Raw genomic sequence first — 15463 nt, 5'->3', positions numbered from 1 at the left:
CCTTCTCTTTGGACAAATGATAACATCTGCAATCTTTGTCATCTCTTCTACCTTTATAACATTAAAAAAAATGTTTTAGTGTAATTTCTAATTAATTTTCTCTTTCCTAAAATATAAACGTACAGGAAACCACACATAATTTAGGATTTGGGGAGTATTTTTTTTTAATTTTATTTATTTATTTTTGGCTGCATTGGGTCTTTGTTGCTGTGCGTGGGCTTCTCTAGTTGCGGTGAGCGGGGGCTACTCTTCGTTGCGGTACATGGGCTTCTCACTGCAGTGACTTCTCTTGTTGTGGAGCACAGGCTCTAGGCGTGCAGGCTTCAGTAGTTGTGGCACGTGGGCTCAGTAGTTGTGGCTCGTGGGCTCTAGAGCGCAGGCTCAGTAGTTGTGGCACACGGGCTTAGTTGCTCTGCAGCATGTGGGATCTTCCCGGACCAGGGATCGAACCCATGTCCCCTGCATTGGTAGGCGGATTCTTAACCACGGGGCCACCAGGGAAGCCCCTTGGGGAGTATTTTGTTTATATGAAATGGACATTTTTAGAAAACAACATTTATTATTATAGTCATCTCAACTCAAAAGTAATTGGCACTCATTCTAGAAAATAAGAATTCTTTTTTTTTAACATCTTTATTGGAGTATAATTGCTTTACAGAGTTGTGTTAGTTTCTGCTGTATAACAAAATGAATCAGCTATATGAATACGTATATCCCCATATCCTCTCCCTCTTGCATCTCCCTCCCACCCTCCTTATCCCACCCTCTAGGTGGTCGCAAAGCACAGAGCTGATCTCCCTGTGCTATGCAGCTGCTTCCCACTAGCTATCTATTTTACATTTGGTAGTGTATATGTGTCAGTGCTACTCTCTCACTTCGTCCCAGCTTACCTTTCCTGCTCCCTGTGTCCTCAAGTCCATTCTGTACGTCTGTGTCTTTATTCCTGTCCTGCCCCTAAAAGTAGAAGAAAAAAATTAAAATCACTTTATTCTAATATCCAGAGATGACTGTAGTTGAACTGGTGGTGTATTTTCCTCTAGTCTATATTCAACTTTATATATTAAATTTTATAATGCATTTTTATAATTATATATTCATTAGCTCAAGTTTATATGTCCTTTTAAAATTTTTTTGTTTTTACTAACACCAGAACATTCAGATGAATCAATGAAACAAAATAGAGAACATAAACCCAAATCCTCTAGTGTAGAAGAGTGACAACATGCTATGAACAGGAAATAATATTTTAAAAACAGCACTAGGGGGCTTCCCTGGTGGTGCAGTGGTTGAGAGTCCGCCTGCCGATGCAGGGGACACGGGTTCGTGCCCCGGTCCGGGAAGATCCCACATGCCGCGGAGCGGCTGGGCGCGTGAGCCATGGCTGCTGAGCCTGCGCGTCCGGAGCCTGTGCTCCGCAACGGGAGAGGCCACAACAGTGAGAGGCCCGTGTACCGAAAGAAAGAAAAAAAAAAGCACTAGGATAATTGGTTAATTACTTAGAAAATTAAAGTAACATCTTTTCTCTCTTTTCTGTACACCAAATTGTATCTATGAAACTTTTTTTTTTTTTTTTTTTTTTGCGGTACGCAGGCCTCTCACTGCCGTGGCCTCTCCCGTTGCGGAGCACAGGCTCCGGACACGCAGGCTCAGCGGCCATGCCTCACGGGCCCAGCCGCTCCGCGGCATGTGGGATCTTCCCGGACCGGGGCATGAACCCGTGTCCCCTGCATCGGCAGGCGGACTCGCAACCACTGCGCCACCAGGGAAGCCCTCTATGAAACATTTGATATGAGAAAGGAGAGCTACTTTTTGAACCATAAAAATTTAGTGAACTAATTACAAAAATAAAACAAAAGATTTGATGGCAAAAATAGAAAACTATTTCAAAGTGACAGTTGGCAAATCATGAAAATACTTGTATCAGCCTTAACATAAATTTAATACCCTTAATATACAAAGTTTTTATGATTCAGCGAGTAGCAGAACACCTCAATTTTAAAAACAAGCAAAAGATACAAAAAAAATTGAAAATACAAATGAACAATATATGAAGTAATGTTCAAATTCATCAAAAATGCAACTAAAACAGTAAGATATTTTTTACCCATTAAATTTTTTTTTTTTTTTTTTGGCCCTGCTGCATACCTTGTGGGATCTTAGTTCCTCGACCAGGGATTGAACCTGGGCTCTCGGCAGTGAAAGTGCGGTGTCCTAACCACTGGACTACCATGGAATTCCCTTTTTTTTCTTTTCTTAATTGAAGTGTAATTGACATACAACATGATGTTAATTCCAGGTGCACAGCATAGTGACTTGATATTTCTATATATTACAAAATGAACACCATGATAAGTAGTTACTATCTATCACCTGTACAAAGATATTACAATAATATTAACTCTGTTCCCCATGCTGTACGTTTTGTAACTGTGACTCATTTATTTTGTAACTGCAAGTTTGTACCTTTTAATCTCCCTCACCTATCTCACCCATCCCCCACCTCCCCCGGCCCATCTGGAAAGCACCTGTTTGTTCCCTGTATCTATGAGTCTGTTTCTGTTTTGTCATGTTTGTTCAATTGTTTTGTTTCTTAGATTCCACATATGGAATCATATGTGTATTTGTCTTTCACTCTCTGACTTATTTCACTTAGCGTAATACTCTCTAGGTCCATCTATGTTGTCACAGCTGGCAAGATTTCATTCTTTTTTATGGTTGAGTAATATTCCATTATACATACATGTATGTAACACATCTTCTTTATCCATTTATCCATCAATGGGCACTTAGGTTGCTTCCATATCTTGGCTATTGTGAATAATGCTGCAAATGAACATAGGGGTGCATATACCTTTTCGAATTAAGTGTTTTATTAGTTTTCTTTGGAAAAATACCCAGAAGTGGAATTGCAGGATCGTATGGTAGTTCTATTTTTAATTTTTTTAGGAACATCAGTACTATTTTCCATTGTGGCTGTACCAATTTATATTCCCAGTAACTGTACACAAGGGTTCCCTTTTCTCCACATCCTCGCCAATACTTGCTACTTGTCATTTTGAGGATAGCCATTTTGACAGGTGTGAGGTGATATCTTATGGTTTTGGTTTGCATTTCACTGATGTTTAGTGATGTTGAGCATCTTTTCATATCCCTGTTGGCCATCTGTATGTCTTCTTGGGAAATTGTCTGTTCAGGTCCTCTTCCTATTTTTTAATTGGGTTGTTTGTTTTTCTGATGTTGAGTTATATGAGTTTTTTCTATATTTTGGATATTACCCCCTTATTGGACATATCATTTGCAAATATCTTCTGCCATTCAGTAGGCAGCCTTTTCATTTTTTTGATAGTTCCTTTGCCATGTAAAAGCTTTTTAGTTTGATGTAGTCCCATTTGTTTATTTTTCTTTTGTTTCCCTTGCTTGAGGAGACAGATCCAAAAAATTTGCTAAGACCAATGTCTAATAGCATTTTTTTAAACATCTTTATTGGAGTATAATTGCTTTACAATGGTGTGTTAGTTTCTGCTTTATAACAGAGTGAATCAGTTATACATATACATATGTTCCCATATCTCTTCCCTCTTGCGTCTCCCTCCCTCCCACTCTCCCTATCCCACCCCTCTAGGTGGTCACAAACCACCGAGCTGATCTCCCTGTGCTATGCAGCTGCTTCCCATTAGCTATCTATTTTACGTTTGGTAGTGTATATATGTCCATGCCACTCTCTCACTTTACCTGTGTTATCTTCTAGGAGTTTTACAGTCGGATCTTACATTTAATCTTTAATCCATTTTGAGTTTATTTTTGTATATGGTATGAGAAAGTAGTCCAGTTTGATTCTTTAGCATGTGGCTGGCTGGTTTTCCTAACACCGTTTATTGAAGAGGCTGTCTTTTCCCCAGTGTATATCCTTGTCTTCTTTGTCATAGATTAACTGATCATAAGTGCATGAGTTAATTTCTGGGCCCTCTGTTTTGTTCCATTTTTCTATTTGTCTGTTTTTGTGCAAGTACCACACTGTTTTGACTACTGTAGCTTTGTAGTACAGTTTGCAGTGAGGGAGCATGATACTTCCAGCTTGTTCTTCTTTCTCAGATTGTTTTGCCTATTTGTGGCCTTCTGTGTTTCCATACAAATTTTAGAATTATTTGTTGTAATTCTATGAAAAATGCCATTGATATTTTGATAGGGATTGCATTGACTCTGTGGATTGTGTTGGGGAGTATGGTAATTTTAACAGTATTAATTCTTCCAGTCCATGAGTATGGTGTATCTTTCCATTTGTGTCATCTTCAGTTTCTTTCATCAGTGTCTTAGAGTTTTCTGAGTGTAGGTTTCTAACCTCCTTGGGTTAGATTTATTCCTAGGGCTTTTTTTTTTTTTATGCAATTGTAAATGAGATGTTTTCTTAATTTCTCATTGTGATAGTTTGTTGTTAGTATATAGAAACATAACAGATTTCTGTATATTAATTTTCTTATCCTGCAACTTTACTGAATTCATTGATGAGTTCTAATATTGATAGTTTTTGGTGGTGTCTTTAGGATTTTCTGTATATAGTATCGTCATCTGATATCAGTGATAGTTTTACCTCTTCCTTTCCAGTTTAGATTCCTTTTATTTCTTTTTCTTGTCTGATTTCTGTAGCTAGGCCTCCCATGTTGAATAAAGTGGCAAGAGTGGGCACCCTTGTCTTGTTCCTGATTTTAGAGGAAATGCTTTCAACATTTCACCTTGTGAGTATGATGTTAACTGTGGGCTTGTCATTTATGGCCTTTATTATATTGAGGTATGTTCCTTCTATGCCCACTTTGTTAACAGTTTTTATCGCAAATGGATGGTGAATTTTGCCAAAAGTTTTTTTCCACATCTATTGAGATGACCATGTGATTTTTATTTTTCAGTTTGTTAATGTAGTGTATCACATTGATTGATTGAGAGATGTTAAATCATCCTTGCATCCCTGGGATAAATGCCATTTGATCATAGTGTATGATCCTTTTAATGTCTTGAATTCGGTTTGCTGATATTTTGTTGAGAATTTTTGCATCTATGTTCATCAGTGATATTGGCCTGTAATTTTCTTTTTCTGTGACGTCTTTGTCTAGTTTTGGTATCAGGGTGTTGCTGGCCTCATAGAATGAGTTTGGAAGCATTCCTTCCATTTCAATTTTTTGGTATAGTTTGAGAAGGATAGGTTTTACTTCTTCTTTAAGTGTTTGGTAGAATTCACTTGTGAAGCTCTCTGGTCCTGGACTTTGGTTTGTTGGGAGTTTTTTGATTACTGAATCAATTTCTTTCCTGGTAATCAGTGTATAGATACTTTCTGTTTCTTCCTGATTCAGTCTTGGAAGATCATATGTTTCTAGGAATTTATTCATTTCTTCTAGGTTGTCCATTTTGTTGGCATATAATTGTTCATAGTAATCTCTTGTGATGCTTTGAATTTCTGTGGTGTTAGTTGCAACTTCTCTTTCATTTCTGATTTTCTTTATTTGGGCCTTCTCTTTTTCTCTTGATGAGTCTGGCTAAAGGCTTACCAATTTTGTTTGTCCCTTCAAAGAACCCACTCTTAGTTTCATTGATCTTTTCTATCATTTTTTAGTCACTATTTCATTTTATTTTTGCTCTGGTCTTTATTATTTCTTTCCTTTTATTAACTTTGGGTTTTGTTTGTTCTTCTTTTCCCAGTTCCTTTAGATGTACGGTTAGGTTTTTTATTTGAGATTTTTCTTGTTTCCTGCAGTAAACTTGATCACTATAAACTTTCCTCCTAGAACTGCTTTTGCTGCGTGTCATAGATTTTGGATTGTTGTATTTCTGTTCTCATTTGTCTCCAGGTATTTTTTTATTTCCTCTGTGATTTCTTTAGTGACCCATTGCTTGTTTAGTAGCATATTGTTTACCCTTCACATGTTTGTGGCTTTTGCAGTTTTGTTTCTTATAGTTGATTTCTACCAACTATGGTCTCATATCATTGAGGCCAGAAAAGATGCTTGATATGATTTCAGTATTCTTAAATTTATTGAGATTTGTTTTGTGGCCTAGCATGTGATCTATCCTGGACAGTGTTCTATGAGCACTTGAAAAGAATGTGTATTCTGCTGCTTTTGGATGGGATGTTCTTTATATATCAGTTAAGTCCATCTGATTTAATGTGTCATTTAAGGCCAGTGTTTCCTTATTGATTTTCTGTCCATTAATGTAAGTGGGCTGTTAAAGTCCCCTACTATTCTTGTGTTAATAATACAATCAGCAATTAACAATTAATAATACAAGAAACTGTGTCAATTTCTCCCTTTGTCTGCTAATATTTGCTTTATGTGTTTAAATGCTCCTGTGTTGGGTACGTATGTATTTACAATTGTTATATCTGCTTCTTGGATCAATCCCTTGATCATTATATGATATGCTTCTTTGTTTCTTGTTACAGTCTTTGTTTTAAAGTATATTTTCTCTGTTCTAAGTATTGCTACCCCAGCTTTCGTTTGGTTTCCACTTGTATGGGATACCTTTTTCCATCCCCCCCACTTTCAGTCTGTATCTGTCTTTAGATCTGAAGTGTGTCTCCTGTAGGCAGCATATAGATGGGTTTCATTTTTTTATCAATTCAGCCATTCTATGTCTTTTGATTAGAGAATTTAGTCCATTCACATTTAAACAATTATTAATATGGGTGTACTTATTCCCATTTTGTTAATTGTTTTCTGGTTGTTTTTGTAGTTCTGTTTTGTTCCTTTCTTCTTCGTTTGCTCTCTTCCCTTGTGATTTGATGACTCTCTTTAGTGTTACGTTTGGATTCCTTTCTCTTTTTTGTGTATCTATTATAGATTATTGATTTGTGGTTATTATGAGGTTCATATATAACAACATATTTATGCATGATTATTTTAAGTTGATAGTCTCTTAAGTTCAAAGACATTCTAACAAGGAAGGTGCAATTTTAACACCCTCTTCCCCCTGCAGTGTTTAATGTTTCTGGTGGATGGACATGGGTCCTGGCAAGGCTGACAGTGGGTTCCAGGGGGTCCGGGGCTATTGTCAGTCTGCTGGTGGGCAGGGCTGGTTCCCAGCATGGGTGGCTGCAAAGTTTGGTGAGTCTTGGGGCGGGTGCTAGCCTGCTGGTGGATAGGCCTGTGTCCCAGCATAGCTTACAGTAGGTCTTGGCCCTCTGGTGGGTGGGAGTAGGTCCTGGGGTAGCTCTCTATGGTACCTGGGGCTGGTGTTGGCCCATCGGATGGTGAGGTTGGGTCCCTGCATGGCTGGCTGCTTGTCCTGGGTGGGGGGGCGTCCTGGGCCTGGGGTAACCAGCTTGTGGGCAGGTAAGCCCCTGGTGCTGATAGGCTAGAGGGAGGACTCCAAAATGGTGCTTGTCAGGACCAATGTCCTTGTGGTAGAACAAGTTCCCCAAAATGGCTGTGACCAGCAATCATGTCCCCAGGTGGGTTGAAATTGCCTCCTACCTGTCTAGGAGGCTCTCCCAAGATCAGCAAGTGAGTCTGACCTAGACTCATTTCAAATTACTGTATCTGTGCTGGGTTTTGGAGCATGTGAGATTTTGTGTGTGTCCTTTGAGAGTGGAGTCTCTGTTTCCTACTGCCCTCTGACTCTCCAGTGTGCAAACCCTGCTGACCTTCAAAGTCAGATGTTCTGGAGGCTTGTTTTCCTGGCTCAGGGTCCCAGGGCTGGGCGCCCATATGAGGCACGGATCCCTCTCTCCCTGGGGAGAACCTCTGCAATTGTGATTATCCTCCCATTTGTGGGTTGCCTACTGAGAGGTGTGGATCTTTCCTGTACCACGTCTCCACCCCACTGTTCATCTTACTGTGATTCCCTCTTTATATCTTTAGTTGTGGGAAATCTTTTCTGCTAGTCTTCAGATCATTCTCATCAATAGTTGCTGTTGTAATTTTGGTGTGCCCATAGGAGGAGATAATCTCAGGGTCTTCCTACTCAGCCTTCTTGGCTATACCTTGTATATATCAATATATGTTCATTTTTATAATGATACATTTTATATATGATTATATATTCATTAAAGTTTATGTTTAAATTATAATTCATGTTATATAACAGTATTTCAGTAATTTGGGGGATACAACTTTGTCAAAAAAATAAAACTAAAGTTAGTTGTTTTAAAAATACTAAAATAGACAATTTTGATTATAAAATACACATTGCAAAATTTTAAATATTAGAAAAATAGATCATGAAAAATATGAGTCCCGTATTTCCTCCATCCCCACTGTTAACAGTATGTTTATAAGCAATTATTTTTAAAAAAATTCGTGTTTGATTAGATTTGTGAAATGTTTGTTCATCTATGATTAAATTTGTGAAGGGGAAATGAGATGTTCTTTGCTCTTAGGTTTATTCAAATATGCAGTGAACCAGACTGTATTTTGTGAAATAATATCTCAATATTTTTCTTCATGCTTTAGGTACGTGTTCTTTTTGGATCCATGCAATCTGGACTTGATAAACCGGAAGATCAAGTCTGTAGCACTGTGTGTAGCAGCATGTCCAAGACAAGAACTGAAAACCCTAAGTGATGTTCAGAAGTTTGCAGAGATAAATGGTGAGACAGTAGGCCATCCAAGTCTACAGTCCAGTCACTGTTAAATATTGTGTTTGCCTTTCAATATAAATTTGTCCTAGCATTAAATAAATCATCAAAGAACCTCAGAAAGAAAAAGAGAAGTGAAGGTGCTTTTGGACTTCCTTGATATAAATTATTATAGTCATCTAGGGAGCTTGTTGAAACTCTAGATTCCTAGGCCCCACCCAGGGAAATTCTGACTGTGTAGGTCTTTGGGCTCTGGAAATTTGTATTTTTTACAAATGTTTCAGGTGATTTTGATGTTGCCTGTTTGAGTATTTGGGAATTATTAGACTACTCTATGGGAAATTTGTGGGGTTTTCCCCCCTCTTCCTAAGTATAGGTTAAAAGTAGTTCAACTAGTTTATTTTATTTTTGCCCCTGGATGTAACATATGTCTATGATAGGAAATTTGAAAAGTTCAGGAAAAAAAAAAATGAAGTAAAAAGGAAAATTCCAGCATTTTTCAAATTTTGTGTTTTGCTTTTTTAATTACACATTATGTCTTAACCATTTTTCGAAGAAATAAGTTTTGAGAAACTGAGGTTAAACATATGGGAATTCCCTGAGAAAACAAGCATAGACAATTTCCTGAACTCTAGCTCTCTTCTCTTGGGTTGCTAATCTCCAGGTGCTATCCTCAGCTCCATATGACTCAGAGCATTTCCCTTCATAGACTTTTTTCTTTTTTACCTCTCTTCGTGGAGGGCTGCATAGTGATAGTCCTTCAAGCCTGTATTTTTCCATGGGGTTTCATGTTTGTATTTTGTGTATAAGAATCCTCAGAGCCGCCTCAGTCCTGCCCAAACTCACAGGCTAGTTCTAGCCTTGGAACAAGGGCTGACTCAGGCATCCACCTGGTGTAACTTCTGGCTGGGTGGAGAAGCACCCTGGGGACATAACTATACACATACCGGCATGGCTCCAGAGTGTTTCAGATGGGGGCGCTAGCCTTCTGAGGGCAGAAGGACTGCAGCCTTCCAGACTGGCAGTATTCCTGTCCCGTTGCTGCATGCCCTCCACATAAGAGAGTAGGAAAAACACGGGATTGATTGGAATCTGGATTCTACTTCTGCTTCTGTCACTGATGGGCTGTATAATGAGGGACAGAAGGTATAACCTCTCTGAGCCTAGATTTCCTCAACTGAAAAAAGGTAGATTTAAAATAATGCCCCTCTCTTAGGTTGGTGTGAGGATTAAATGAGATGATGCATGAAGAATACTGGGCACTTGGTGGGCATTGAATAAAGAGGTACCAACTATTCTTTAAGTTCTCATTTTCTAGTCGCACATGATATCCTCACATGTGTTGATTTGCTGAGTCTAACACCAGAACTACCAGCTCTGTCATTATCAGGTTTCAGGGATGGATGAGTTATTCCTTAAGCGTTTTCCTAAAATATTAGACAATGTGAGCATATGTAGTGTACTCTGAGAAGTGGTATCATGGAGTGGTTAATAGTAGAGACTCTGGAACTAGATTATCTGCGTTCAAATGTTGCTCCTGCTACTTAATATCTGTGAGACCCTGGGCAAGTTACTTAATCTCTCCATGCCTCAATTTCCCCATCTATGAAATAGGGATAATATTTTTACCTAAAGTACCTCATAGAGTTGTTATGAGGAGTTAATACATGAAAAAATCATTAGAAAAATGTTTGGCTAATATAAGTTGTTAAAAAAAAAGTGTTGGCTACTGCTGTTATATCATCATCATCATCATCATTATTATTATTATTATTATTCTACCAATGAAATGTAATACTCTTCCTGTCTCCAGTCTCTAACTTCTAGTGCCCTTACATACTGCTGCCATATTAATATTCCTAGAGCTTCAATCATGTTAATCTCTTATTCAGAAATCAGTGGTAAGAAAATAAAATAAAAGTCTCTATGTCTTACCCTGGCATTCAAAACTATGATCTAGTATTGAACTAACGTCTAACAAGTTCTCTTGGATGTACCAGATGTGTCTTGGTCCCTTGAACCTGACATATCATCTGGAGGGCCAGAAAAGAGCTAGTTCCTTGTTGGCTGTATTGCCTGCTCTGATGATCCACTGGGGAGAAATGCTCCATGCTGCCCTGCTTTTATGCTTTGTTTCCAGGCCCCTATCCTGGGTGAATATGATACCGAGTATGGCCTTAATAGGCCCTGATAAGAAGCCCCTTCTGGTGAGTTTTGCAGCTTTGTATTACCCATAGTATCTTGCACAAAGTGGGTGTTGAGGAGTATTAATGAATAAACATTATTTCAGAAGACAGACGTCTTAGATTGGTGCCTAGTGATAAAGGCACCCTTAGTCTTTTGAGGCAGCTGTTTGCAAAATAAGTTAGATTAGGCATTTTCAGAGGTAATAATAATGGCAGCATCAAAAGGCATGGCGATGGAGGATGGAGAAGATAATAATTTAAAAAAACAAATAGAAAACTATAAAATTGTAATAGAGAGAGAGCCTTTGGTGTAGGGGCCTAAACACTTTAATTTTAACAGCAACCCTAAGTTGAAATTTCTGAATTTCTCAAAATAATCTATATTGTTTTTTGGATTGGTGACTTAAAACTGGAGGTACAAATTGATTTGGAAGGAGCAGATAATTTTTATTATTATCTGTGTCCATTTGTTGTTGAAGCTATATTTCTGTTAGAAAATACACAGTTCTTTGACCTCAAATATATAGCTCTCAGTCATTAATTTCAGAGAGGTATATCTTTAAAAGATAATTTAGGTTTAAGTGGGAACTTTCCAAATCTGTAAGAGAATTGTTAAACGTCCATGAAAGAACCCTAATGCATGAGAAAACTGCAAAGCTCCTAAATGAGAACATAAGGGAAAGCTTCCTTATATTGGATTTGGCAATAATTTCTTGGATGTGAACCAAAAGCACAGGCAACAAAAGAAAATGTAGATAAATTGAACTCATCAAAATTTAAAACTTCTGTGAGTCAAACACAATCAACAGAGTAAAAGGCAACCCATGGAATGAGAGAAAATGTTTGCAAATCTTTGTATCTGGTAAGGGGTTAATATCCAGAATATATAAAAAACTCCGCAACTCAACAGCAAGTAGAAACCTACAACCTAATTAAAAAATGGGCAGGGCTTCCCTGGTGGCGCAGTGGTTGAGAGTCTGCCCATAGAATGTACAGCACCAAGAATGACCTCTAATGTAAACTGTGGACTTTGGGTGATTATCATTGGTCATTGTAGTTTTATCAGTTGTATCAAACATACCACTCCAGGGTGAGAATGTTGATAATGGTGGAGGCTGTGCATGTGGGGGGGTATGAGGTATACGGGAAATCTTTTTTTTTTAATTTATTTTATTTATTTTTGGCTGTGTTGGGTCTTTGTTTCTGTGCGAGGGCTTTCTCCAGTTGCGGCGAGCAGGGGCCACTCTTCATCGCGGTGCGCGGGCCTCTCACTGTCACGGCCTCTCCCGTTGCGGAGCACAGGCTCCAGACGCGCAGGCTCAGTAGTTGTGCCTCACGGGCTTAGTTCCTCTACGGCATGTGGGATCCTCCCAGACCAGGGCTGGAACCCGTGTCCCTTGCATTGGCAGGCAGATTCTCAACCACTGCGCCACCAGGGAAGCCCTATACGGGAAATCTTGTACTTTTTTCTCAGTTTTGCTGTGAACCTAAAACTAATCAAAAAAAAAAAAAATCAAGTCTTAGAAAAAAAGAGATTGCTATATGACCCAGAAATCCCACTTTTAGAAGAATTGACAATAGGATTTCAAAGAGATATTTGCACACATGTTCATTGCAGCATTATTCTGCCAAGAGGTAGAAGCAACCTAAATGTCCATTGACGGATGAATGGATAAAGAAAATGTGGTATATATCAATACACACAATGGAATATTAGTCAGCCTTAAAAAATAAGGAAATCTTGGGCTTCCCTGGTGGCGCAGTGGTTGAGAGTCCACCAGCTGATGCAGGGGACACGGGTTCGTGTCCCGGTCTGGGAAGATCCCACATGCCACGGAGCGACTGGGCCCGTGAGCCATGGCCGCTGAGCCTGCATGTCCGGAGCCTATGCTCCACAACGGGAGAGGCCACAACAGTGAGAGGCCTGCATACTGCAAAAAAAAAAAAAGGAAAATCTTGTCATATACTATAACAGGATGAACCTTGAGGATATTATGCTAGGTGAAGTAAGCCAGTCACAAAAAGACAAACACTGCATGATTACACTTATATGAGGTATCTAAAGTAGTCAGATTCTTTAAAGGTAGAAATGTGGTTGCCAGGGGCTGGGTGGAAAGGGGAAATGGGAAGATGGTGTTCAATGGGTATAGAGTTTCAGTGTTGCAAGGTAAAAAATTTCTGGAGATCTGTTGCACAACAATATACATATAGGTAAGACTGCCATACACTTTTAAAAATGCTTAAGATGGTACATTTTATGTTATGTGTTTTTACCACAATTTTTTTTAAAAAAGAAGGAAATCCTTTCCCATGCTGCAATATGGATGGACTTTGAAGATATTATGTTAAATGAAATAAGCCAGACACAGAAGGACAAATGTATGATTCCCCTTATATGAGATACTTAGAGTAGTCAAATTCACAGAGACGGAAAGTGGAATGGTAATTTCCAGGGGCCATGGGGAGAGACGAATGGGAAGTTACTGTTTTATATATAAAGAGTTTCAATTTTGCAAAATGAAGAGTTCTGGAGATGGGTGATGGTGATGGTTGCACAACAGTGTGAATGTACTTAGTGCAACTGAACTGTACACTTAGAAATGGTTAAGATAGTAAATTTTTTGTTATGTGTATTGTACCACAATTTAAAAGTTCATGAAAGAGAAGGATCCTGTTTAGGGTAGTAACTTTTTTTTTCTTTAATTAATTAATTTATTTTTGGCTGCATTGGGTCTTCGCTGCTGTGCGTGGGCTTCCTCTAGTTGCGGTGAGCAGGAGCTACTCTTCGTTGTGGTGGTGCGAGAGCTTCTCATTGCGGTGGCTTCTCTTGTTACGGAGCACGGGTTCTAGGTGTGCAGGCTTCAGTAGTTGCGGCACGCAGGCCCTAGAGCACACAGGCTTCAGTAGTTGTGGCATGCGGGCTCAGTAGTTATGGCTTGCAGGCTCTAGAACGTATGCTCAGTAGTTGTGGTGCATGGGCTTAGTGCTCCGTGACATGTGGGAACTTCACCAATCAGGGCTCGAACCTGTGTCCCCTGCATTGGCAGGCAGATTCTCAACCACTGCGCCAACCAGGGAAGTCCCTGGGGTAGTAACTTTTTTAATGATAATTTTAAACCTTATTTTAAAATGCAAGGTAAAATAACATTTTTCTTGCCAGAATGAAAAGATAATATAAATCCTTTTCAGAGTTTTAAGTTTCCATGACAACGTTTGAAGGTACTTTTTAGCACTTAACCATCCATTCATGTGAACTTTTATTACCTTTACAAACTATTTAAAATCTTTATAAGGAAAAGCTCTTAGTTCCTGTAGTAATATAAGAAATGCATTTATCAGGCAAATAATATTTCCTCAATTCTTTGTTTCTTTTGGACAAGAAAGAGGAGATGTTTTCTTGGACACTTAAGTTCGTGTAATGCTTCTGTCAAATATGTCTGACTAGAATAGAAAGCTTGGAAGAAATAGCTGGAAATTAGATTAGTTATGAGAGGATGCTGCCATATTACAAGGAGCTTTAAAAGACAGGCAGAAGATTTCAGATGAATATAAAAGTATAAGTTTTAGTACATGAATTGAGTGGTAGGTGTATAAATGTGCATTTTATTATTTTGGTTCATAGTTTATATAGACACAAATCATAAATATATGATGCTAGAGAATAAAACAATTTAACAATTGCCTTTAAAACATTAGAGTTGCCAAATACCATAAGGACTCAGTATTAAACTTCTTTGGTTCTTTGTTTATCATCTTGCTGCAGTGGTGCATGAGTTTCCTGGGGGCAGGATCATGCTCTATTCATCTCTGAATATCGAAGCCCTAATATAGGACCTCACATAGCAATTATTCATGTTTTTTGAAAGCATAATAGACTGAATTTCCCTCTTCATCTCTATTGCCACTTAATAATTTCTCATTCTCTTAACATACTATCCTTTGCTCAATTCTGTATCCATGTGAGTTGCCACCAACAGGCAAATTGTTTAGCTTCAGTCTAACTAGAATTGCTGTGAAATCAGTTCTTTTTATTCATCTCTAAATAATTCATCTTATTCATTCATTTATCTCTCTTATACATACTCTCCAAGGATTATTCATGCCTTTTATTCTCTTAAGCTCTCTTGTTCTTCCTCTTTCCTAACCTTATGCCCTACAGAGGAAACTAAAACCATCTGGTGAGAGGTCCCATCTGAGTTCTTATTTTCAGCAGAGCATGAACCCAGCAATGTTTCTGCCCTCCAGTTTCTGATGAAGAAGTTTCTTTCCTCCTTTATTATCATTATTTTTGAAAACTCAATAATATATACATTGTAGGGGGGAAAAGAATCACCCTCCCTCTAAGCTGAAACTAACTTCAACTTTACATGAGACTGTCGTCTCAGCCCAGCCAGACCATGACAGGTGGTGAAAGGAAGGGAACATAATGCCTGCTCAGATGTTCTTCCCCTTCCTCTCCCCCTTCCCTAATTCTGGCCTTACCACCACCTCTGGCCTGTAGTCCACCCTTCACTTTATTCCACTGTCCCCATAGTTGAGCATGGGCATCTGAGTCTGAATAGGTAAATCAGACTTAAGCCCTGCGTTTTGTTTCAACATACCATTTATTGGTACCTACTTTGTGTCATGCACTGTGGCAGATGCTTTACACGTCATTTTATTCTTTCCACATGCAGTCTAAATTCTAAACAAAAGTTTAGAAATGAGAATAATC

At 38.6% G+C, this 15463-nt stretch overlaps 1 protein-coding gene across 4 annotated transcripts in view; it reads left to right on the top strand.

Moving 5' to 3' along the window:
- Positions 1-15463, top strand: part of SLC44A1 (solute carrier family 44 member 1) — a gene marked incomplete at its 3' end in the record, with an annotated part of 210824 nt that overhangs the window by 87181 nt on the left and 108180 nt on the right. For all 4 annotated transcript variants that reach the window (XM_082842127.1, XM_082842128.1, XM_082842126.1 and 1 more), the window contains exon 4: positions 8439-8575. In XM_082842127.1, coding sequence (XP_082698253.1) covers positions 8439-8575 — 137 coding nt within the window. The remainder of the gene's footprint in view (positions 1-8438; positions 8576-15463) is intronic.

Source organism: Leucopleurus acutus (assembly GCF_964270905.1).
Source record: "Leucopleurus acutus genome assembly, chromosome: 7".
NCBI classification, from domain to species: Eukaryota; Metazoa; Chordata; class Mammalia; order Artiodactyla; family Delphinidae; genus Leucopleurus; species Leucopleurus acutus.
Note: the sequence above shows the minus strand (reverse complement) of the source record. Positions and strands in the feature narration are given on the sequence as shown.